Source organism: Hyla sarda, chromosome 6, assembly GCF_029499605.1.
Source record: "Hyla sarda isolate aHylSar1 chromosome 6, aHylSar1.hap1, whole genome shotgun sequence".
Classification (NCBI taxonomy): domain Eukaryota; kingdom Metazoa; phylum Chordata; class Amphibia; order Anura; family Hylidae; genus Hyla; species Hyla sarda.
In genome coordinates, this window is record NC_079194.1 from 274489560 (window position 1) to 274517306 (window position 27747).

General features: G+C 41.1%; 1 protein-coding gene across 1 annotated transcript in view; it reads left to right on the forward strand.

Moving 5' to 3' along the window:
- Positions 1 to 478: 478 nt before the first annotated feature.
- ACTN3 (actinin alpha 3) overlaps positions 479 to 27747 on the forward strand; it is a 92270-nt gene continuing 65001 nt past the window's right edge. The window contains exon 1 of the mRNA XM_056527374.1: positions 479 to 637. Within this exon, the coding sequence (XP_056383349.1) occupies positions 506 to 637 (132 nt within the window). The 5' untranslated portion in view covers positions 479 to 505. The remainder of the gene's footprint in view (positions 638 to 27747) is intronic.

Consider the following 27747-nt stretch of genomic DNA (forward strand, 5'->3'; position numbering starts at 1 on the left):
ATATGTGACATCATGACAGATGTCACATACAGTAGCCTTGCGGGATCTCAAGAACTTGGGGGGGTTACAAAGTGAAGCAGGTGACATAGACCTTTAAAAATGTAATGTTACTAAAGTCACAGGATGCAAAATTTGTGTAATAACCCTATAAAAAAAACTTTTGTCCCAACTTTCATGAAGTCTGAACTCATAGGACAGACTGACTAGGAGGGGTTTTGTTAGACCACCCACTCACCATTTATGGCTGCCTATCTGACCACATGGTACCCAGCTGATGGTACTTATGGGCAATAGGTCACGTGTATTTTTTTTGACCAGGGACAGCAGGCTGGCTGGAGGAAGCAAGCATTTTGAAGAGGGGATTCCTGGTTAGATCTCCCACCTACCACTGCAATACATTTATTAAGCCATTACCTGCTGGCCAGGGGCTGCAGGAGCCTGTAATTCTAAAGCCGATAATAATTTGCAGAGTAATAAGAAAATAAAGGAAGGGTGAGCCGCAAAGATGACTGCCATTGACCCACATCTACAATATACCAACTCGTACACTATAACGGAAGAAGACTACATGCATCAGGAAGAAGACTGGGATAGGGACCTACTCCTAGACCCTGCATGGGAGAAACAACAAAGAAAGGTAATATCTTGTGGAATATCTTTATTCTTATTGTTACGATTGTTACAATATGCATAGGAAATGTAGAAGACAATGTGGCACAATGGTGTTAATCGTAGATAACAGTAGCAAGGAAGCTTCAGACTGACTGCCCTGAGTGCTCAGCTGGCTTCTGAACAGGTGCCCACACCAGAGCTCTCCCACCCAACACATGCGGCTCCCCTCCCTGACATTCGCCTGGCTCAAGATGTTCCACTGATGCTTTTTTTGGAAGGAGTGGGCTCAGCAAGAGTGCTGGATTGTTTTTCATTCTCTAACCAGCCCCTTCATTTTAGTTGGAGAGCTGCAAGGTGATCCTTGTAAGGGAGGGGACCTAGGGGTGGGAAAGAAGGCCCGCATCTGTGGTTTTAGGAGCAGCTGGTCTCTTGTAATAACCCTGGTATGGTTGATGCCTTATAGGTTGGTGACATTTTCAGTAGAAGGTGTCATCATTATCTGGAATGTATGAAGAGGGTGATCAGGTGGCACAGTGGAGACTTTATGGTTGGGATATGACTTCAACGTACAGATATAGAGACGAGGCTGGTTATCGAATCTCTGGTGACATCAGTCTAGTCACTTTATCTGCCCGTGTCATAAATGTTTGGAATGGCACGAAACAGTGTTTGCTGTATATCAAATGGAGAGTGACCTCCAGTTTTCCATTGACATAATCAATATAATGTTTTTTGGCAACCACAGGCAGTCAGTGCTTAGGGGCCGCGAACACCTATAACCCTGGAACCTTGTAACGTGGCAGACAATGTAAAAGATTATAATCACGGCCTTATGATCGGAATAGATCACATCACATACAGTACACATCAGAATGATAGCTATATGGCATAAAACTAGCAAATGAAAACAATATATTCAGTAAAACATTATAATGTTAACAACAAAAAAATACAGTGCTACATATTATACAATATAAATACAATTTAGATTCCACAAACATACCGGCAATTTACCTAGATTTGCAATGTATTGACTTAAAGGTCAAACTTCCAGACTTTGGATCTGTATTATTTCCATTTTTATGCACGAAGACAATGAATGAAAATTAAAATTCCAGCTCTATGATTTTTATAGACATGTATTTCAATTTTTTAACAAAACACAAAACAAACATGGATAAAAAAACAAAAAGCAAAATATGGAATTAAACCGATACAAAAAGGAACCAAAAACAGAACAAATAGAATAAATAAAAAAACAATCTGCATTACACATCTGTATTTTGTCCTTATGTTTTTATTCAGAAATGTAAATGAGGCCTATTAAGAAAATCTATTAATGCTAAATAATGAGGTTAAGGGTCATTTCCATCTATCTATCTATCTATCTATCTATCTATCTCATATCTATCTATCTCATATCTATCTATCTATCTATCTCATATCTATCTATCTATCTATCTCATATCTATCTATCTATCTATCTATCTCATATCTATCTATCTATCTATCTATCTATCTCATATCTATCTATCTATCTCATATCTATCTATCTATCTATCTCATATCTAACTATCTATCTCATATCTATCTCATATCTATCTATCTATCTTTCTCATATCTGTCTATCTATCTATTTATCTCATATCTATCTATCTATCTATTTATCTCATATCTATCTCATATCTATCTATCTCATATCTATCTATCTCATATCTATCTATCTATCTCATATCTATCTATCCACACAAAATATTTATTGCAACACTCCAAAAGATTGGTAAAAAGCATAGAAAAACTTTTAATCCATCAAAACATGAGCAGGCATAATGTTTTAGTCCTTTCTAGGACTTTTCTCAAGCTGGAGAAGACTGAAACATCCTGCTTGCGTTTCATGGAATAAAAGTTTTTCTATTTTTTTCACCAATCTTTTTTTAGTGCTACAGGGAATGTTTTGTGGGGATCTAACTTTGGCCCTTTAGTGAACTGCAGATTTCTTTTTCTATCTATCGATCTATCCATCCATCTATCTATCTCTAACTCCTATATTATTCATTAAGAACAAATAGGAGTATTCATTAGTCTTCGTGCACATACATATTTTTAATATTTCAGTGGATTAAATAAAAACAAAAATAAATAAACGAGACAACTGTGCAAATAGATTTTACTAGGAACATCATGCTGTTATACATCTACATATCTATTCAGACCTATATGTCTCCTTGGTTACAATACAGACTACAAACAATCCCTTTGTAGTCTTATCTTGCAGTCAGGCATTACTTACTTCTGTCTGCCTCTTAAAGGGGTACTCCAGTAGGAAACAATTTTTTTAAATCAACTGGTGCCAGAAAGTTAAACAGATTTGTAAACTACTTCTGTTTAAAAATCTTTATCCTTCCAGTACTTCTCAGCTGCTGTATGCTCCCCAGGAATTTCTTTTCTTTTTAAATTTCTTTTCAGTCTGATCACAGTGCTCACTGCTGACACCTCTGTCCATGTCAGGAACTGTCCAGAGCAGGAGCAAATCCCCATAGCAAACCTATCCTGCTCTGGAGAGTTCCTGACAGACAGAATAGAACTCCAGAAATAAATACAACTTCCTCTGGAGCATACAGCAGCTGGTAAGTACTGGAAGGATTAAGATTTTTTTTTAAATATAAGTAATTTACAAATCTGTTTAACTTTCTGGCACCAGTTGATTTTAGAAAAACATTTTTTTTCACCGGAGTACCCCTTTAAGGCTAGTGTCACAGATGTATGAGAAAAAAGGCATTATTTTTTTTAGAGTTATTTTAAGCACTTTTTTCATATAAAAGCTGCATAAAAACACATCAAGGTCAAAATAAAACAATGGTATTTTTTTTTTATGCCAAAAAACAATACAGAAGTGTGCGGGAGAGAGGCCATATACTTGCATATATTTGGTCTGTTGTCAAGTAGTGGGAAACAGACAAAAGGACATGAGATCTGACTGAGATCAGGAGTAAGATCAGACTATGTAGGGTTTTTTATGTAGTCTGTAACCATGAAGACACGAAGCTTTAAAGGGGTACTCCGGTGAAAACCTTTTTTCTTTTATATCAACTGGTGGCAGAAAGTTAAACATATTTGTAAATTACTTCTATTAAAAAATCTTAATCCTTCCAGTATTTATTAGCTGCATGCTACAGAGGAAATTCCTTTCTTTTTGGAACACTGATGACATCACGAGCACAGTGCTCTCTGCTGACTTCTCTGTCCATTTTCGCAACCATGCATAGCAGATGTATGCTAAGGGCAGCATGGTGGCTCAGTGGTTAGCACTGCTGCCTTGCAGTGCTGGGGACTTGGGTTTAAATCCCACTAAGGACAACAATAAATAAAGCATTATTATTATTATAATAACGTCAGCAGAGAGAACTGTGCTCGTGATGTCATCAGAGAGCATTCCAAAAAGAAAAGAATTTCCTCTGTAGTATTCAGCAGCTTATAAGTACAGGAAGGATTAAAATTTTTTAATAGAAGTAATTTACAAATATGTTTAACTTTCTGCCACCAGTTGATTTAAAAGAAAAAAAGATTTTCACCGGAGTACCCCTTTAACTTTAACCTTGTTTTTGGCAGAAAATGTAGTTGAAAACTGGATCCTTTAAATGACTGTGTCCATTGGCAGAATATAATAATACCTCTTTATTTATATAGCGCACAGATCTTCCGCAACGCTGTACACTTAAATTGGTCCCTGTCCCCATTGGGGCTTACAATCTAAACCTATGTTTTTGATGAACATGTCCAAAGCTGGCCTATTTTACTCTATCGTAATACTAGTGACATGTGAAATGCCCTCAAACTAGTGTCATTAATAATCTCCCATACAGAAATGGCCAAGCACAAAGGTCAGAAGAGGTGAGACCTCTGCCTAACAGAAATTTCTGTCTTACTCTACGAATTTTCAATTAGGGTCTATATCTGGTATATTTCTTAAAGGGAACCTATCACCAGTTTTATGCTGCCGAAACTGCAGGCAACATTAAACAGGTGCAGGGAATGCGGTTTCAGTCCACTATGATTTGCTCCCTGAGGCTGCTTCCCGCCTCACCGGCCCTGAGTAACGCATCCCTGCCTATCTGTGTATAGAGAGAAAAACGGCATTCAGTGTTGGAACGGTAGAGAGCAGCTGCCAGGACCCGCCCCTATGACTAGTTGTGCAAGTCTTGTGGATTTTTGAAGCTATGATTTGTCTGAAATGCCCGAATGTTTCAGAGTTAATGATAGCATATTGAGATCCTGCTACCTGTATTTGTTTCATGCTGCTGCGGTTTGGGCAGCAAAAAAACAGGTGACAAGTTACCCTTAAAGGGGTTGTCCTATTAAAAATATTATTTAGAATTAAATTCAGGCCAAAATTCTAGTTAAGATTTAAAATAGCTTTACTGTGACCATCTCAGCAAATGCCAAGGTGGGCACCCATGCTAATGGCCGAAAAGACCAATATTGCCCTATGTAATAGGCCGAGGGATCAGCTGACAAATGAGAAAACACTCGCCGTCAGCTGATCGCATTGTTTTGGCAGGTTAAAAAATCATTACTAGTTGGCTACAGATCTCCCCATTTAATAGAAGATGTGTGGCCAGTGATGGAAGTAAAGGGCTGCACAAATGAATGACAGTAAAGCCATGTAAAAGGCTTCTTAGATAAGTGCCGTCTACAAAATTGGTGCTCATTTCGTGCATGTATCAGTCTGTCTTAAAGGGCCCTTAATCTTTTTTTTCTGTTCTCTCCAATGAGTTTTGTAGAGGAATCCCTGAGCCAAATGCCTCTAAAGCTGCAGAGTCTTTTCTGCTTGGCAGGAGAACAGGCTGCTATTGTGCCTCTTTAGAATGTCCCCCGAAAACCTCACACATTAGATAAAAAGTCATCTGATCACAACGGTTATGCCAGATCCAGATGACTATGTGACATGTATGGAGGCCTCCTGACTCTTTCCCAAGAGATTATATTTGGGGAGATGAGAATTGGGCATGTTGGATTTCATCTGTCTTTCAGGGGGACATTACTGTTGATCAAACAAATGATGGTCTGACAGGTATCATATGTGTATTGGTACCTTTTAAGCTATTGAAAAGTAGATGCAGGTGGGACTATAACATTATTGCTGGAATATCGGGTGAAATGAGCAGGTTTTATCATATACTTGTTTTATTTAGTTACCTCTTGTTATGACACCTAAAAAGTGCTCTGGTGACGGGGAGATGGAAGAGTCCATAGGGTTTCCAGCTTTCCTTTTCAATTTATTTAAGCAAACTAGAAAACATTCAGGGCTGGGCCATGCAGAAGAGACAAGAGGACTGGCACTTAAGCATCCTTAGAATATGATTTACCTTCTAAATCCTAACATAAATAGGGAGATTCTTGAGAACCCTTATAATTCTCTACTAGGTCATCCCTAAAGCCTCTCAGGCCATGACAATGAATCGGTGCTGTCCTGATCTGCCTGGTACTTTGTATAGGGAATACTGAAGCTGGTTACTGAATTAGATAAATTCCATATGATATGTAAGTAGCACCTTCATAAGGAGTCTGTATGAGAAATACTCTAATTATCGTTATTGGGGCAGGTTTATAAATCCTAACCCATCATGAATTCTTGTTGATAAATGTAAAATAAATCTGAAAACCTAAGCCAAGGTTGGACTGGTTGTTTACACCTGTACATGAAGAAAATGCATCCATACTGGCAGGGGCGGACTGACAACACTCAGGGTCCCCTGACCAAAAAAAGCAAGGGCCCCCTGCGAAGCTCCGTTACTGGTCACACTTCTGCCCCTCTCTCACCCAAATCCATCCACCACCCCTACACACAAAAAAAAAACCCTACATTTTATATATAAGAAACACTTTAACGTAGGTAAAATAATTTTCCATGACCAATAATATATATAGTAAATATATACCACCACACAACAACTGGATAATACCGCCATACTGTACTAAATAAAACCACTATACACAGACCAGTATACTATGCAAGGTCTGTATACTATATTAGTGATTATATACAGGACGATATAGTGGTAGATACCAGCTGTACACAGGATCTGTACACCATAGAAGTGATTACAGTTACATAAAGGGACTCACATCTTTTCTGTTCAGCAGCGTCCTCTTTTCTTTTCTTCTCCATCTGGATAAGACCACCATGTCGATCTCATCTGCAGGACAAACATGTTAGATTCTGCATGTTTTTAGTGCCTTCCCCTCCTCTACACAATTTTCCCTTCTACAGGCCCACAAACTGTAATAATGCCCTCCTTGGTGTACTGCACAGTAAAGGGCAGGCAGGTAGGTAGCCAGGTAATAGGTAACTAGGTAGGTAGATCAGAAAGCCAGATACGTAGGTAGGTGACTAGCTAGGTACTTAGGCAGCCATGTATGAAGGCCAGGTATGTACATAGTTAGGTAGCCCGGTATGTAGGTAGGTAGCAAGATATGTATGTAGGTAGTTAGGCAGCCAGGTATGTAGGTAGTTAGATAGCCAGGTATGTAGGTTGGGTAGCCAGGTAGTTAGTCAAGTATGTAGCCAGCACCCCCCTCCACCCAGCGGCGGATCTAGTGTCTAGTCTCTGGAGGAGAGTATTTTGTGTTAGCGGACAGAAAATAAGGTGTTGCTTTTGGAAGTTACATGTAGGTAATGTCCCCAGGAGGTAGTGGCCCCTAGTAGATCATTCCCCCAGGTAGTTAATGTCCCCCAGGTAGGTAGTTATGCCCCCTATGGGTATATCCCCCAGATAGCTGCCCCTGTATGAAAAACCCCAATGCAGGTAGTAGGAAGCCCTCCTATTAGTTTGGCTGCTTGTCCCCATATTAGCTAGGCAGGAACATAGTAGATAGTCCCCCACATTAGGTGTAGGCAGCAGAGTTCCCTCACATTAGGTGTAGGCAGCCGAGTTCCCCCATAGTAGGTGTAGGCAGCAGAGTTCCCCCTCAGTAGGTGTAGGCAGCAGAGTTCCCCCACAGTGGGTGTAGGCAGCAGGCCCCCCCCCCCACAGTAGGTGTAGGCAGCAGGGTCCCCCCATAGTAGGTGTAGGCAGTGGGGTCCCCCCACAGTAGGTGTCCTGGATCTTCAGTATTGGCGGCAGCGGCGGGCCCTTTACCCGGCCGGGCCCTCTGACAACGTCCGATCGGACTGGCCGGTCAGTCAGCCCCTGCATACTGGTGGCACAACAGTAGCAATTGACCTGCAGGCTATTGCAGTGATGTTTCATCCACACTTTTTGACTAAGACAAGTGATAAATATCTACATTTACATCCTATCGATAAGATTGGAGGTAACAAGGTAATCGGTGGAGATCCCACTGTTAAGACCCACACCAATTGTGATAATGAAGGTCAATTGTTCCATGCACATGCTTCATTTATTCTCTAAAGGCTTTTAAACATTGTAATGTTCGGAAGGCCCATTAACAATAAATGAAGCAGTGGCCAAGCATGCACGCTGCTGAAATATTCACATGGGGAACAATTGCCCTTTATTCTCATGATTGGTGGGAGTTCCAATGGTTGGACACCCACCAATCAGCAGCTAGATTTCCCCTACCCTGTGAATAGATGATAATTTGTAAACTTGGGACAGCCCCTTTAAATGCCAGTTAGGTGGCATGGACAAATGAAAGCTGCCTTCTGTTCCTTATTTTTAAAAAGCCAAATTTCATAAATTCAAACAATAAGCCACTTTTTAACTCCACTTTTACAAACTGATGTATATGATGTAAATGGATAAAAATTATATTAATACGTTTCTTTCTACTTGATAAAGGGAGGACTCCCAATATCTTGTCTTTACAAAAAAAAAAAAATATATATATATATATATATATATACACACACACATATATATATATATATATACAGTACAGACCAAAAGTTTGGACACACCTTCTCATTCAAAGAGTTTTCTTTATTTTCATGACTATGAAATTTGTAGATTCCCACTAAAGGCATCAAAACTATGAATTAACACAAGTGGAATTATAGACATAACAAAAAAGTGTGAAACAACTGAAAATATGTCATATTCTAGGTTCTTCAAAGTAGCCACCTTTTGCTGTGATTACTGCTTTGCACACTCTTGGCATTCTCTTGATGAGCTTCAAGAGGTATTCACCTGAAATGGTCTTCCAACAGTCTTGAAGGAGTTCCCAGAGATGCTTAGCACTTGTTGGCACTTTTGCCTTCATTGGGTTCAGGTCTGGTGACTGTGGAGGCCAGGTCATCTGGCCCAGTACCCCATCACTCTGCTTCTTGGTCAAATAGCCCTTACACAGCCTGGAGGTGTGTTTGGGGTCATTGTCCTGTTGAAAAATAAATGATGGTCCAACTAAACGCAAACCGGATGGAATAGCATGCCGCTGCAAGATGCTGTGGTAGCCATGCTAGTTCAGTATGCCTTCCATTTTGAATAAATCCCCAACAGTGTCACCAGCAAAGCACCCCCACAACATCACACCTCCTCCTCCATGCTTCATGGTGGGAACCAAGCATGTAGAGTCCATCCGGTCCCCTTTTCTGCATCGTACAAAGACGCGGTGGTTGGGACCAAAGATCTCAAATTTGGACTCATCAGACCAAAGCACAGATTTCCGCTGGTCTAATGTCCATTCCTTGTGTTCTTTAGCCCAAACAAGTCTCTTCTGCTTGTTGCCTGTCCTTAGCAGTGGTTTCCTAGCAGATATTCTACCATGAAGGCCTGATTCACACAGTCTCCTCTTCACAGTTGTTCTAGAGATGTATCTGCTGCTAAAACTCTGTGTGGCATTGACCTGGTCTCTAATCTGAGCTGCTGTTAACCTCCAATTTCTGAGGCTGGTGAACCGCAGCAGAGGTGACTCTTGGTCTTCCTTTGCTGGGGCAGTCCGCATGTCAGCCAGTTTCTTTGTAGCTCTTGATGGTTTTTGTGACTGCACTTGGGGGACACTTTCCACCTAGAATATGACATATTTTCAGTTGTTTCCCACTTTTTTGTTATGTCTATAATTCCACATGTGTTAATTTATAGTTTTGATGCCTTCAGTGTGAATCTACAATTTTCATAGTCATGAAAATAAAGAAAACTCTTTGAATGAGAAGGTGTGTCCAAACTTTTGGTCTGTACTTTATATATTTACATGAGGGGTGAGTATTCTCCTTAGGGAGGAGCACCGCTTCCGGTGTAGAACGGAGATTCAAAAAGGCCATTAACACTCCGTGGGCTTTCTGGGTAAGGAATATGCAAAGAAGCTCATCACACCACCTTCTCAGGTAGCATGCCCTAAGATCAGCTCTGGCTCCAGTTACAAAGTCTCTTGATTGGGATTTATGCCAATAGAAATAAGGTAGCTATATAGAGTGTCTACTCACTATGAGGATACAGACTCCCAAGGAAAATTAGAGTAGAATGGTAAGGGGGGGGGGGGGGGGGGGGGGTTGGGTGAACTAAAACTTAACTTTTAATAAATGGGGAAAAAAGATTCAGGAAAACATCTGACGGTCCGTTACAGATGTCCTGACAGCTACACCATGTGCTCGCCCGCAGTGGCGGGGAGCCGTGTGATACTGCCAGCTGCCAGCGCACGGCTCCCTACCACTGCGGGCATGCACATGGTGTAGCTGTCAGGACATCTGTAACGGACCGTCAGAAGTTTTCCTGAATCTTTTTTCCACAGGGCTGAGAAAAATAAAATTTTACAGTGGAATACTTCATATACTGTCAGCGTTTATGTTGGGGCTGCAACTGTATCTGCAATCCCAGTACTGTATTATTGTTTGGATTTGAAAGCATACAGTCCTTTGTTTCTGTGCACGCATTTTGTAAACAGCCCCTGATGAGGTCACCTATTCAGGTGGACCGAAACACGTAGGGAAGTGCATTGTGAAGAATTGATATGCTTCAGGGCCTGTGATATGACTGGGACTGGTCAGACTGGGTGATTTTCAGGCTTTTTAAAGACAGTATAGTTAATATTTTAACTGTGAGTTATTCCTGCGTCTATTGTAGCAAGGGAGAATCATCAGTATCCCTTGCTAATATATCTTGCACTCGTATCTATGTTTTTTAACAGCATATTTATTAAAAGTTAAGTTTTAGTTCACTCCCCCTCACCATTCTACTGGGATATATGCCAAGCCAGAATTCTACCCAATATATATATATATATATATATATATATTATTTCAGTAATGCTACTTAAAGGTTTAAACTAATATATGAGAGGGACTCATTACATACAAAGCAAGATAGTTCAAGTTGTGATTTGTCATAATTGTGATGACTACTCCTTACAGCTCATGAAAACCCCAAAGCCCCCCCCCCAATTACTATGATTTGGAGAGCCATGTAATCTGCTGGTGTTGGTTCACTGTGCTTCATTAACTCCAGGCTCAACGCATCCGTCTGTCAGGAGATTTTGGGGCACTTCATGCTACCTTCCGCAGACGAGTTACATTACTGAAATAAATGAACTTTTGCACTATATTCTAATTTTTCGAGTTTCACCTGTAAGTCTAGTGGTCAGCCTGGGATTTGCTGCTATATTACTGAGACAGAAATGCCCCATATTATGCTCATGTGAAACTGGACTGACAACAGAGCATATGCGTATCTGATCGATTTTTTTAAACCTAAAACCAAAGCACAACATATACACCATTATATACATAAAATGTAGACATTTGGGTTGGGTTCATGTCTGTGCTGAAGGCTTCGTCAGAAGCCTCTAATGCAGGTTCCATCAAAATTCACCCACCAACATAGCTTTTTGCCAAGTCTATGGGACCTGGTATGCGATGGATCACTCGGCTGGTCTATCTAATATATATGGGAGCCTTAAAGGGGTATTCCAGGAAAAAACTTTTTTTTATAGATCAATTGGCTCCGGAAAGTTTAAAACATTTGTAAATTACTTCTATTAAAAAAATCTTAATCCTTCCAATAATTATCAGCTGCTGAAGTTGACTTGTTCTTTTCTGTCTGGCCATAGTGCTCTCTGCTGACATCTCTGCTTGTCTCAGGAACTGCACAGAGTAGAATAGGTTTGCTATGGGAATTTGCTTCTACTTTGGACAGTTCCCGAGACACGTGTCATCAGAGAGCACTTAGACAGAAAAGAACAACTCAACTTTAGCAGCTAAAAAGTACTGAAAGGATTAAGATTTTTTAATGGAAGTAATTTACAAATCCTCCTCCCTTGTTTTATATGAATATGTGAGTATATTAATAAAGAAGAAAACCTGAAGAGAACTTGTCGGTGAGTCAGCCGTTTTTTTCCACTTCTACGCTTATGCACAGTAATTTACAAATCTGTTTAACTTTCTGGAGCCAGTTGATATATTAAAAAAAAGTTTTTTCCTGGAATACCCCTTTAACTGACTCCAAATGCTTTCTGTTGGTAGCAACACTGGTTAAAGGGGTACTCCGCTGCTCAGTGTTTGGAACAAACTGTTCTGAATGCTGGAGCCGGGAGCTAGTGATGTCACAGCCCTGCCCCCTCATGGCGTAAAGCCCGCCCCCTCAATGTAAGTCTATGGGAGGGGGCGTGACGGCCGTCACGCCCCCTCCCATAGACTTACATTGAGTGGGCAGGGCGTGACGTAATGATGGGGCGGGGCTATGACATCACGATTTCCCGGCGCCAGCTCCAGCGTTCAGAACAGTTTGTTCCAAACGCTGAGCAGCAGAGTAGCCCTTTAAGGATGGTGGATTTCATCACCCTTATCCCATTGGTTCTGGAGGTGTCTCATTGTCACTCATCGACTGCTTATTGCAATAAAGATGCATGTGTGGCCGATAGCTATCTAATACTAAGTACACATAGGAAGCAGGAACACGTGTGATAATATAGGGCTGCGACATCCATATATCACCATTATATCTGTCAGTAGCATGAGTTACTCCTATATGGAATTAATCCTTTAATTGGGACAGGCATGTGATGTATAGCATGTCACTATTGGGTTCACTGGACGAGGTGTGAATGTTCACATAGCTGAGGTGTGAAGACTTCTGACAGATGTATCTATGAAATTGATCTTGTATCTCAAATATGTACCAGATATCTATATTTAACCTTGCTAATTACATATAGCATATTCATTTACACGCTTTACGGCATGTACATTTACTTTACATGGCTAATTTTCTAAAGAACACAAAGGGCTTTACGGAAAGTGGCCTTATATCAGGTTACAACAACTCTGGAGGGCTATCATTTTATGTGAAGATTTGTTCGATATATCTGAATGATGTAATTTCTACAGCATATACATGTTTTTTTTGTTGTTTTTTTTAAACACCTTTTAAATGTATGGAACAGATGCAGAAGTTTTAGTATGACCAATAACTATGTTTATAATAAGTTATGGATAATTGACATGTACAGACTCAGACTCTGCAAACAGAGGGTACCGGCAAAACATGCCGGCGCTAGGACCTCTCAGAAATCCACCATCTTCATATTTCCCAGTAGATTTCAGAGAAACAATTGACATGACGGGATTTTCACAGTAGATATTTCCACCATGGAGATTCCACTGTCAGCATGGTGCAACAGAATCCCAATGAAAACATTGGAGCTCTGGTGCAATGGATTCTGCTAGGAAATTTTGCCATGCGAAAATGGCCTAACATTAAGGCTAGGGCTACATGGCGTGCCATGGCCAAAGTTGCCATGTAGCCATATCCTTATTTTTGTTGTCAGGTGTTCTTTTAATCACTCAATAACTAGATGGGACAGCACTAGATGGTTACTCGTATTAAAGGAGTACTCTGCCCCCACACAACTTATCCCCTATCCAAACGATCTCCAGGTTGGCACTGCTGCATTCTGTTTGGGGCATCACGCCGCGCCCCCTCCATTCAGGGGGGCGGGGGGGGGGGGGGGTGACGGCTAGTACATAACTGTCATGCCTCCTCCCATAGACATGAATGGAGGGGGTGTGACGACTGTGGTCCATGAAAACTGCTTGGTTTAAAAAATATATATATTTGCATTTAAAAAATACGAAACTAGATTTTTTTTGCCATAACCATCTGAAATGTTACTCTATAAAAAAATAAAAGAACAATAATAATCTTCAGTTTTTTATAGGGGTATTCCAGGAAAAACAATTTTGAGAAAAAAACTCTGATACACCATGAATATGTGATCATTGGTGGTGCAATCCCCAGAATCCCAACTTATCACCAAAAATTAAGGGATGGCCAACCCATGTTGTGGACCTCAGCAATCACACATAATGAGCCTACCCTAAGGATTCCTGGGACAATAGTAAACTTGTTGGTAAACTATCCTATATCCACCGGACCTCCCCCCCCCCACACACACACACACAAACACCGGAATCTCGACAATAGGGACCCAAGTCAGTTAGAATGGAGCTGTGAGTCTAGCATGCACGTCGCTGCCAAATCCATTCCCTTTGACAGCTACCAGAAATGGCCAGTGTTTAGGGCTGTTTCCGCTGCTCACATAGAGAATGAATGAAGTGGTACCCTATTTTAATGGGAGACTGGGGTTTTTATTCTCTAAATTGTGGGGGCCCCAGAGGTTTTATTATTGTTTAGTTTGGTTTTATGTTTGTTTTACTGCTCATAATAAATCATAGCTACTGTATATATGGCATATGCGGAATGTGCGACATTCTGTGATATTCAATGGAAATGTTCCAAATCTAGTCTGGATCCCAAAGCAGGGGGCATAATGTTAGAACTGAAGTAAATGTGTGAAACTTCTCTCAGTTTTTACTGTTAAAATGGTATTATTGCAGAAATTCACCAGAAATTACATGATTTCATTATTGCCTATGAGCAATATCTATAATAGTGGAAACATTTTTTCCCATCGGTGCTGGTATTTTACAAAGTACAAAGATCCCTTATCAAGTTCTAGGGGGTCATTGCTGCATACATACAGACTCAGAGATTATAGTGACAAATGAGGTGGTCACAAAGATCGTAGTAACATAGTTAATGTTAAAAGGTAAACCCAAGTGAGGTCATCACCAGATTTTTTTTTATAAACAGGAATCCTGGATCCATAGAAAGCTGTTCTGTTATAGTGTATATAGTATATATAGGAGATAAGTAATCACGAGGGGTCAGACCACTGTGACCTCCAGAAAGGGGATTGGCTTTCTCTGTTGATTGCTCTGGGACCCACCATCAGAGACGAACTGGACTTGACAATGATGGCCCGCTCAGTCAGTCACTGGCCGTAGAGGTATCCTGCCTTAGCTGGTGATTGGCTAAGTGGGCTGTCACTGCTAAGACCATTTTGCCTCTGAAGGTGGGTCCCAGAATGCTCAGCAAAATTAGTCGGGCCCAGTTTTGGAGATCGTGGGGGGCCCCATAGGTCGGACCATCCATAATTGGACATGTATCCCCTATCCTGTGGATAGGGGCTACGTTTTTTTTTAAATAACTGGATAGCCCCTTTAATGATAATTGACATCCATATTAAAGGGGTTGTTTCATATACTAAATTTAATGGGTCGAGAAGCCAGAGTTATGTAAACACTGTAGCTCACAGATCTGCATTGTTTTCCCAACTCCCATTAAAGTCAATGGTAGTTATACAAATTGTGTAAGTTCCCTGTTTCAGCTGCTTTTGGCTTCCCTGACCAATTCCTGCCAAAGGCTAATTTAGTAGATGGGAAAACACCTTTAACATATAAAACAATCTATAAAAACAACAAAAAAAAATAAAATAAAAAACAAGTTGGACAAAGTCTAAAAAAAATATGTCAAGTGACAGCAATAATTTTGGAGGGATTCAAAATCTCCATCCATAGGAATTAGTGGGCCTCATACTTTTGGGCTCCTAGATTTGTTATCATGGTCTTGTGATGTGGCCTCTAAGGTCCTCTACCATCTGCCCCCCCCCCTTCATTTTTATGCCTAGAGGCACCAAAAGGCCTTACTAAAAATTAGGAACAAAACATAATTTATCTTAATGAACAGATCTGACCTACATTTATAGTGCAAGTATATAACACCAGGTATATAAATATTCGCTTGCCAGGAATGGTTGGTCATAACAGCGTTAAATACATATATACGGTTCTAAGGGGAAATAGACCCAACATGATCTTGTGATACGTCATCTAGTCTTGGTCCATTACTGAATGTAAATCTCTGAGCAGTACCAAAGGGGGTCCAGTGCCTTATAGAACCAGTTCATTCAGTTCTGGATGACTTCATCAATCTTCTCACATGTAACTATGATGCATCAGAGATTTTTCACCTGTTTTAGGGCAAAATTGGGATTTATGGGGAAAATATATTGATAGGAAATATGCAGGAGATTTATCAAAACCTAGAAAAACAACCAACAGCCCTCAGCATTAGAGATGAGCGAACTTACAGTAAATTCGATTCGTCACGAACTTCTCAGCTCGGCGGTTGCTGACTTTTCCTGCATAAATTAGTTCAGTCTTCAGGTGCTCCGGTGGGCTGGAAAAGGTGGATACAGTCCTAGGAAAGAGTCTCCTAGGACTGTATCCACCTTTTCCAGCCCACGGGAGCACCAGAAAGCTGAACTAATTTATGCAGGAAAAGTCAGCAACCGCCGAGCCGAGAAGTTCGTGACGAATCGAATTTACTGTAAGTTCACTCATCTCTACTCAGCATCCTACCGAAAAAATTGAGTATGTGATGGACATGTGAATCAATATAGTTCACTAGATGTAAAATTTTATGTCACAAAATATCAGCAGTAAACAACAGATGCAATTGCATAAAAACAGAAAATAAAGTAAAAACACAATAAAATATTCCGCAGGGCCCTTGCGGTAATTATGGTATCTGGACTGTTTATCCTATTTTAACTATCACACTATTGCTGTGAAACAGAATGTCTGTTAAAGGGGTACTCCGGTGGAAAACCTTTTTTTTTTTTTTTAATCAACTGGTGCCAGAAAGTTAAACAGATTTGTAAATTACTTCTATTTAAAAATCTTAATCCTTCCACTACTTATTAGCTGCTGAATACTACAGAGGAAATTATTTTCTTTTTGGAACACAGAGCTCTCTGCTGACACATGGGCAGAGATTTCAGCAGAGAGCACTGTGGTCATGATGTCAGCAGAGAGCTCTGTGTTCAAAAAAGAAAATAATTTCCTCTGTAGTATACAACAGCTAATAAGTACTGGAAGGATTAAGATTTTTTAATAGAAGTAATTGACAAATCCGTTTAACTTTCTGGCACCAGTTGATTTAAAAATAGAAGGTTTTCCACCGGAGTATAGTCCATCAATGTTTTGTCCCCAGAAAACTCCTTTGTGAGCTATAACCATGTGAAGTCTGTGGCAGTGGTTCACTCCCCGGCTGAATCTTTCATTCCATAGACTTATGCAGTGAGAGAGTTGGGTTTGACAGAGTAACAACCGAGGAGTTAGGCGCATGCTGACGTGCACTTCGGCAGGATGTAACTTGCCATCACAGTGGGTCTAAGGAGCGAGACCAGGTGTGATAAGGGATCACAAGATTTTTTTGTATATTCAATGAATATGTCATCAATGTCTGACCAGGGGGGTCTAACTGTGGGGACCCCAATCCAAGCCCATAGTAATGGGAATTTGACAAACAAAGTGACAATTGTCTGAAACTGTGGAACAGCCTCATTCAAGCAATTACACAGCACTATGACGGGAGTTATATTGTAAAAAAAAATAAAGAGGAATCTTATCAGTCCCAAAGCCTGGACCCCATAATTATAAGATGACATTAAAGGGGTACTCCGGTGGAAAAACATTTTTTTTCTTTTTTAAATCAACTGGTGCCAGAAAGTTAAACATATTTGTAAATTACTTCTATTAAAAAATCTTAATCCTTCCAGTACTTATTAGCTGCTGAATGCTACAGAGGAAATTCCTTTCTTTTTGGAACACTGATGACATTACGACCACAGTGCTTTCTGCTGATATCTCTGTCCATTTTAGCAACCGTGCATAGCAGATGTATGCTAAGAGCAGCATGGTGGCTTAGTGGTTAGCACTGATGCCTTGCAGTGCTGGGGCCTTGGGTTCAAATCCCACTAAGGACAACAATAAATAAAGACTTATTATTATAATAACGTCAGCAGAGAGCAGTGGGTTCATCAGAGAGCATTCCAAAAAGACAAGAATTTCCTCTGTAGTATTCAGCAGCTAATAATAAAGGAAGGATTAAGATTTTTTAATAGAAGTAAGTTACAAATATGTTTAACTTTCTGGCACCAGTTGATTTAAAAAAGAAAAAAAAAATTGTTTTTCCACCGGAGTACCCCTTTAAGGCTAGGTTCACACTGCAGAATTTCTGGGCAGAATTTCTGCCAGAGATCGAGCCGGTGGCACTAGGACCGAGTAGACTGCATTGCTGCCCCCATAGACTGCAATGCATTTCTAGGTGGATCTTTTGGGAGATCTGCATTGCCATCTATGGGGACGGCAATGTAGTCGGGGTGGTCCTAGTGCCGTCGACTCGATCTCTGGCAGAAATTCTGCCCAGAAATTTGACAGTGTGAACCAAGGCTTAGGGTCTATTCACAAGGTAGAATTTCCGCTTGCTGAATTCCACCTCAAATTAAAGCCCATAGACTTCTATGGGATTCGGCACTCCCATTCACACTTCTAGCGGAATTCCGCAGGTGGAAATTCAGAAGTGTGAATACACCCTAAATATGCCATTTATGTCAATGCTGAGATATCCTCTATTGTGTTGTTTATCTATTGTGGTCGTTTATTACATATGAATGATTTTGTATGCAAAATAGTCAAACAATGAATTGGCAATAGTTGATGATAATTGGATAAAGGGGAGGATGATCATTTACACTTTCAACTTTAGTTGTAGTTCTGCTAGATTTTCCTTTGCCTGTTGATACAGAGGACCAAGTGCTACATTTTACCCTCTGATAGGACACAGGACTGTGGTAACAGATAAGGTATATGCTGAAAGATAACAGACAGTTGGCGAGGCTATTATTAGCTATTGAGATTTAAAGACACAGCACCAGTGTGGCAGGACGGCATCCTGTGTGTCTGTGTAACAACAACTGTTAAACGTGTTAAAATCTCGTTGTATACAGTATGGATTGTGTAAAGGGATTCTACAAACATTTCAAGTGAACTGCATATTATAACATATAATTGCTATTGTGATCTGGTCAGGAGCCACTTTTAAAATTTTATTGAAGATTTACATGCTCAAATTTAATTTCAGATCATTTTGTTTCAATTGGCCATCAGATATAAATTGGTCCAAATAAACTTGCTCCCAATCGAGATTGCTCTAAAAAGTTATACAGGAAACTCTAAGGTCTCTTAGGTTTCAGATATTATTAGATCCATCCTGTGCAGGGTAAGGTTCACGGCAGGAACAGTAAGGAACATGATGAACAAGGCATGAGATGTGTCTGTGTAGGGATAGTAGTAGTAACAGTACAGTAAGGAACATGATGGACAAGGCATGAGATGTGTCTGTGTAGGGATAGTAGTAGTAGTAGTAGTAACAGTACAGTAAGGAACATGATGGACAAGGCAGGAGATGTGTCTGTGTAGGTATAGTAGTAGTAGTTGTAGAATATGGAACATACATTGATGTGCAGCTAAGTAGGTTTGGTAGTAGTAGTAGACGAAGCAGCAGTACAGTATGGAACACGATGGACAAGGCAGGAGATGTGAGGCTGTATAGGGCTAGTAGTAGTAGTGGAAGTAGTAGTGGACGAAGCAGCAGTACAGTATGGAACATGATGGACAAGGCAGGAGATGCGTCTGTGTAGGAGTAGTAGTAGTTGTACAATATGGAACATACATTGATGTGCAGCTAGGGTTGGTAGTTGTAGTAGTAGTAGTAGACGAAGCAGCAGTACAGTATGGAACACGATGGACAAGGCAGGAGATGTGCAGCTGTGTAGGGATAGTAGTAGTAGTAGTAGTAGTAACAGTACAGTATGGAACATGATGAACAAGGCAGGAGATGTGTGTCTGTGTAGGCATAGTAGTAGTAGTAACAGTACAGTATGGAACACGGTGGACAAGGCAGGAGATGTGCAGCTGTGTAGGGATAGTAATAGTAGTAACAGTACAGTATGGAACATGATGAACAAGGCAGGAGATGTGTGTCTGTGTAGGCATAGTAGTAGTAGTTGTTGTACAATATGGAACATACATTGATGTGCAGCTAAGTAGGGTTGGTAGTAGTAGACGAAGCAGCAGTACAGTATGGAACACGATGAACAAGGCAGGAGATGTGCGGCTGTATAGGGCTAGTAGTAGTAGTAGTGTTAGTAGGAGTACAGTATGAAATGTGATAGACAGAGGTGTACCTTGTAGCTGCTGGGCCCCGATGCAAAATCTGCAACAGGTCCCCATGTGCCAATTATAGTACTGGTCTCTTATGGGGCAGCTGTGCTTTGGGGCCCCCTTAGGCACCAGGGCCCCGATGTAACTGCTACCTCTGCACCAACTATAGCTACGCCCCTGGTGATAGATAAAGCAGTTGTGCGGCTATGTAGTGCTAGTAGTAGTCATAGTAGTAGTACAGTATGAAATGTGATAGACAAGGCAAGAGATGTGCACTTGTGTAGGTGTAGAAGCAGCAGTGCAGTATAGACAACAATAGGCAAAGCAGTGACTGTGTAGGGTTAGTAGTAGTGGCTGCCATTTTGAGAGATTCTAATGAATCAAATCTTAAAGGTTTTGGATTTTCTGAATCACCAAATTATGGGAAATTTGAAAGAATTTAATTCATGCTAAATCGATTTGCTTATTTCTAATGTTTAACCCTGCAAGCTGTGGAGAAATTCTGCACAGCAGATGCTGTCAGATTAGTTGAAGAGGTAGCCATATAACAAGTTAGGCTCACATACAAAGTGTGTATTGTATGCTGCCACCACTGATCCTGGAAGTCACATATTATCACCATGGCAGAAATAAAGCTGATGGAAATAACTATACAGTCTTCACTGTATTACATAGATGGCTCACTTGTTCAGAGGGGTTTCCCATTAAGATAAAAGTATTGGAGCATTTCTGAAAAAGGAACTGTTAAGAAGATATACACTTACTAATCCCCCATGTGCCTGTTTTGTTTTGATAACATGTTGCCCTTGGTTATGTCCACCTTATGCCATCCACTTTAGGTCTCCTACCTTGCCTCCTGGTGTCTGATCGCCGAATGACTGCTCAGTGCCTGAGATCCAGGCATGAGCAGTCAAGCAGCAGAATCATCGATCACTGGTTTCTTATGAGAAACCACTGATCAATGTTAAAGATCAGTGTGTGCAGTCTTATAGGTCCTTATGTGAGCTATAACACTGCAAAAAAAAGTTTTTTTTTTTTAAGTAAATAAGGATCATTTAACCTCTTCCCTATTAAAAGTTTGAATCACCCTTAGTCCTTAGTGCACAGAGCCCTGCTTGTCCTCCGTGTTCAGAGTTCTGCTTGTACTTAGCTTACAGAACCCTGCTTTTCCTCAGTGTACAAAGCCCTGCTTGTCCTCAGTGTACAGAGCCCTGCTTGTCCTCAGTGTACAGAGCCCTGTTTGTCAACAGTGCACAGAGCCCTGCTTGTCCTCAGTATCAGAGCCCTGCTTGTCTTCAGTGCACAGAGCCCTGCTTGTCCTCAGTATCAGAGCCCTGATTGTCTTCAGTGTACAGAGCCCTGCTTGTCCTCACTGTGCAGAGCCCTGCTTGTCCTCAGTGTACAGAGCCCTGCTTGTCCTCAGTGTACAGACCCCTGCTTGTCCTCAGTGCACAGAGCCCTGCTTGTCCTGTGTGTACAGAGCCCAACTTGCCCAACTTGTCCTCAGTGCCCTGCTTGTCCATCCACACTTCCTGTATTTGGCCTCCTCACAGAAACACACAGGCAATAGCTGTAGGGACAAAAATATACACATTTTTTAACCAAAATATACATATAATGGTATTACCTACATTATATAAACAGTTTGTGTTAATGACAGGTACACTTTAAAAGGAGACGTATCATCAGAAGATCATGGGGGGTCTTTATGGGGCCACGGTTCTCCCCGGGAATGGAGTGTGTCTACACCCACACAAAGCTGTGGCCGACATACCCACTCCATGTATTTCTATGGAAGAACCAGTTCAAGTACATGGAGGGGGCGTGTCAGCTACCGCTTCGTTCAGGGGTCGACGTGCTCTGTTTCCGGGGAGAGCCGGGGCCCCATACAGGAGATCACAGGGGTTCCCAGCGGTCGGACCCCACACAATCTAAAACTTATCCCCTAACTTTTGGATAGCAGATACGTTTTCTTGCATGATACTTCTCCTTTAACTAAAAACAGTACCATACCTGTCTGTAGGTTGTTGCCTGGTATTGCTGCTCTACTGAATTGAAAAGGGGGCTGACTTGCTATCCCACACATATCCTGTGGACAAATGTGTTGATGCTTTTCTAATTCTTTACAACCCCTTTAAACCAATATGAGGTGTATGTGATATCACCATAGATTTTCTACTAAAAAAGTTGATATAAGCCTTTAATCAAAAGACTGCTACTAAAGCATGCTGGACACTAATGTATGAAAAGAGTCATAGACCCATGGGACAGGGAAGTAATCTTCCTGCTTTACAGAGCATTAGAGCAGCCTCATCTGAAATATGCAAAATTGGAAAAGGTACAAGTAAATGAAGGGACATGGAGGAGATTTAGCCATGGTTATAACTATATAAATGTCCAAGGAAAAAACAGAAGAAAATGTTTTATCTCTAAAAGCAACAAGGCTTCTTTGCCATGGGAGGAGCCGTAACTTTGTGGTTCATAGTAGGTTATGTTCAAACAAAGTAGAATGAGGCAAAATCCATGCTGGATCTAATGTGTATTACCCATTATATTCCACATTAATTCCTCCTTAAATCAGAATCTTATTGATTTTCATGTGATTTCAGCAATGTTTCAGCATGGTCACACAGTACAATATTGTGTTGATTCCCTTTATGTATTTGAAGGGGACCAAACATCAGATTTTACCATACATAATGCGTGACAGCACATTATATATATATATATATATATATATATATATATACACACACCGTAATTTTTGCCGTATAAGACGCACTTTTTCTTCCCCAAAACTGGGGGGAAAAAGTCAGTGCGTCTTATACGGCGAATACACCCCTATCGCGGCGGTCCCTGCGGCCATCAACGGCCGGGACCCGCGGCTAATACAGGACATCCCCGATCGCGGTAATGCCCTGTATTAACCCTTCAGACGCGGCGATCAAAGCTGACCGCCGCGTCTGAAGGGAAAGTGACACTAACCCTTCTGTTCAGTCGGGCTGTTCGGGACCGCCGCGATTTCACCGTGGCGGTCCCGAACAGCCCGACTGAATAGCCGGGTTAGTGCTTACAGGACACCGGGGGGGACCTTACCTGCCTCCTCGGTGTCTTCTCTGTTCAGGGATTCCCTGTATGGCCGGCGCTCTCCTTCATCATCATCACGTCGTCACGTACGTGGGCGTGCGTAACGACGTGATGGCGGCGACGGAGAGCGAGGATACCCGGCCGGCAGCAGAGATGTTCCAGAGCGACGGGGACACGGCGACAGCGATGGAGCGACATCCAGGGCAGCGGTGACGGGTCCGGAGCGGCGGGGACACGTGAGTATTACCTCCTCCTGCAGTGGTCTTCAATCTGCGGACCTCCAGATGTTGCAAAACTACAACTCCCAGCATGCCCGGACAGCCAACAGCCACTATTGGGTTCAAAATCTTTATTTATTTTGATTTTGCCCCTAAAAATTGGGTGCGTCTTATACGCCGCTGCGTCCTATAGGACGAAAAATATGGTATATATATATATATATATATACACATATATATACATATATATATATATATATATATATATATATATATATATATGGTAAAATCTTAATCCTCACCATATCCTGTCCTCAGGGATGGTGAGGATATGAAGTTTGTAAGTTTCCCCCGTTACTTCTGTAAGCATTCCCCTGGGCAGGGAGCTATACTTACCTAGTCGCATCAGCTGGGCTGTAATTACATCCTCTCCACATGACTGACAGCCCATGTCACCGCTCCATAAGCAGATGGAGCAGGGCGGTGACATGGCCTGTCAATCACGCAGAGAGGGTGTGATTACAACCAGAGCAGTGGGACTAGGAAATTATAGCTCCCCGCCCAGGGGACTGCTTACAGGGGCAGCAGGGGAAACTTACAAACTTCATATCCTCACCATCCCTGAGGGCAGAAAATTTTACCAAACAGAACGTATTGTCATGGTAAAATCTGATGCTTGGTTCCCGTAATAAGTTTCTATCATATCCCTCTGTCTCGTCTTTCTTTTATACATGTTAAGGTCCTTTAAAGGGGTACTCCACTGCTAGACATGTTCTCCCCTATCCAAAGGACAATTGATAACATGTCTGACCGCAAGGATCCGGCCGCTGGGGGCCCCCTGCGATTTCTCCAGCGGCACCCCACTCATCTGGTGCACGGTGCGAATATCTGTGCAGTGCTGGATGACTAACAACTAGCCGTCAGGCCCCCTCCCATAGACATGAATGGAGGGGGCGTGACGTGACCCCAGGCTTCCGTGAACAAAATGCTGCAGTGCCGGCCCAGAGATCGCAGGGGTTCCCCACAGCCGGACGTCCTGTGATCAGACATGTATCCTTTGGATAGGGGATAATATGTATAGGGGCGGAGTACTCCTTTGACCTTTCCTGGGAGTTTTTATCCTGCGATCCATGTACTAATTAAGTATCTCTTCTCTGAACTCTCTCCAAAATATCTATATCCTTCTGGAGATACGTTCCCCAGTACTGCAAAAACTACTCCATGAGATCTTACCAGTGCTCTGTATAATGGCATGAGCCATTACCTCTTTACCGCTAATACCTTTCCCTATACACCCATGAGCACTTCCCTCTTTATACTGCTAATACCTCTCCCTATACACCCAAGTATTCTGCTAGCATTTCCTGCTGCTCTATGATATTGTCTACCTACCTTTCAGTCTTCTGAAATAATGACCTAAATCTTTTTCCTCAGATACTGAGGTTAGGAGTGTATCACATTCTATATTCTGCCAGAGGGTTTTTACGCCCCAGGTGCATTATCTTGCACCTATCCACATTAAATGTCAGTGTCCAGAGTTCTGACCATTCCTCTAGTTTACCTAAATCCTTTTCCATTTGGTGTATCCCTTCAGGAACATCAACCATGTTACAAATCTTTGTGTCATCAGCAAAAAGACCAATACCTTACCATCCAGACCATCTGCGGAATCTGTGAGTAAAATCCCATGAAGTCAGTGGGACTTTGTATTTCCACTCTTAATTCTGCTTCAAATCCAGCCCTAAATAGCGCAAATTCTGCTTTATTTATTTAAGCATCAAAAACATTATTGCTCCAAAATTTCAGCCAGGTAAGTTATTTTCATTTCATTTTCCTTAGTGGGAATATACTCTTACATAAAAATAATAATTACTAAACAAATTCATAATTTTGATACATAAAGCCACATAAAAATGACATGATGAGTAAAATCTATTTGTTTTGAGTCAAATCACAAGTCTATGAAAAAGCTTGAAAGTGATGACTTTTAGGTTGCGTTCACACATTGGCAAAGAATACTGACTACAACTTACAACCAAAAAATAGTACTACTAATAATATTAATGGGGTTTTTTTTTTTGGCCACTAAGCTCAGCTGTAGAAATGTCAACATTTATCAATAAAATCCACAAGTGTTTCTTGGAATTTAGATATACGGGTTTAATTTATTTCCATATGACTCCTGAATAATTGAGACATGGAATAGTCCATTGGTTTTGAACATACATCATGAAATACCCTGTCTAAGCTATAATGGTTTGCGTGTGTAAGGGGAGTAGCAGGAGGAATCCAGCATCATATAACAGCTGCTATTCCGGACTGCGGGTCCTTTAATGGTAATGTCTAAATTAGCACAAGATTCCTCCACCATAGGGGGGGGTTTGCATGAAGGAAACGCAGGGCATGAGGTCACTTGTGTATTTCTAAAGGAGGACCTGTCTTAATTAGGGTATATAAGAGACATGAAGATACATTTTAAGGTTGTGGCAGGAAGGTTAGCTGAGGAGATCTTGGAAGCTCAATATCATCTCAGTAACCAGTAGTTCCCATTCACCTAGAGTTACAACGCTGTGGACAGCAGGTCTACAGGACATACTGTACGTACAGAATGTCAGCCAAGAAAAAGATTAAACCCCCCCCCCCCCAACCAATAAAAAAAATTGTGCATCAAATGCAACTCATATATAACTAATGTATGACAGCCAGTGTGAACCATTCCACCATTACAGTAACAAATGTACCTTATGCATTTATGTATATTATGCAGTAGTGCTCCTGGTGGTCAATTTCAGTACTGCATGTCAATAATAAAATGCTCTATGAGGTTAAAAGGCTTGTCCCATCACAGACATTCTCTTTAATACTCGAAGGAGGAAAAATGTGTCGGGCTAAACATTTGCAGCTGTTGCAGGAGAAATGTATTTCATACATTTGTATTGCTATAGTTTATACACTGCTGATGTTGCACATTGAATGTTATTTGTCTTTTATATTTCTCAGACAACTATACCCAACGCAAATGTTTCCATATTTAAGCAACAGTAATCTGAATGGCAGCTCTGCCTGCACAGGACTGTAGGTTTTTATCAAAGCTCAAACGTTCAAATGGTTAATTTTCTAAAACCACCAGGAGTAAAATGCTACATATTTATTAAGAGATGTATATTTCTTAATAAAGTATTATAAATGTAATTATACATATGTTGGTTGTCTGTGCACTAGAAAAGTGAATCTACACCTGTGACTTATTTTGCAGTAAGTTCTTGGCTGAGTTATGGTAAGACTGATTTCACATGGCATCTCACATCGGAGGAGACCTCCACATAAACCTCTGAGGTATACCTGTGAGGGATGTCACTCAGGCTAAGTTTCCACTTGGTTTTTTTTCTGGCAGTTTTTGGAATACTGCCAAAGCAGTTTTTGAGCCAAAGTCAGAAGTGGATCCATAAGGGAGGAGAAGTATAAGTCCTTCCTTTATATGTCCTATTCCTTTTGAATACATTTCTGGCTTTGGCTCAAAAACTGCAGTGGCAGATATCCAAAAACTGCCAGAAAAAAAACCAAGTGGAAACTCAGCCTTAGGGGCATATGCCATACATAGGATCCCATGTAAAAATTGCACAGTATACGATTTTTTACTGGATCCAGCTCAGTATAATAGTGTACAAATCGGCACTCTTCCATCCAACAAACCGTGACAAATGCGGGGGGCCAAGATGACACACTTTTGGTCTCCATAAAGTAATGCGGGTCTATGGATATGTTTTCCACATTCATCGGAAGCTAAATCTGTTTGGTCAACTGTGAGGCCGCACACCCTCTTTTCTCATCACTTTTACAAATGTAACATGTGTGAAAATTAAAAATTTAATATGGCAGAAAACTGGCATATAGAGTTAGTAAATTTCCCCCAAAGTCATACAAAGTTCGATTGTTTGGGGTTTGAGTGTTCAGACTCCCATGATCTCAGGTGCATGCAGTTAAAGGGGCACTTCTTTGCAGAACAATGGGTAGGGTATGTGTCCCCACATCTCTCTCCGTTGGATTACTGTCGGCCACCACATGGAGTAGGGCCAACACACCCCTCCATGTAGCTCTATGGGAGAGTCGGAGATACAGCGTTCGGGTATCTCCCAAAATACCTTAACAAAATGTCAAAATTGCATGCTGGGCATATCTGTGGATTGACAGGCACGGCCAGATTGTTTGCAATGGCCCAATGTATTCAGCTAGTGACTGTATTTGGGTCATTTTCTCAGCATATGTAAGTTTTAATCATACTTAAAAGTAAAGTACACTGTGTATATGGTTGGCAAATGACCCAAATGTAGTCACTAACTGACTAAATCCGTTGCCCCTCCCTGTCCGTGCCTATATATGTTGGTATGCTATTTTGACAAATCACCTATGTATCTGTGCCATGCAGGGCACAAATGTGTCAATCTATGGGATATACCACTGGAGTGTTGTAGATGTCTATGGACACTGTATTACTGTTCTGTAAGGAGTTGTTCTTCAAGGGGTACTCCG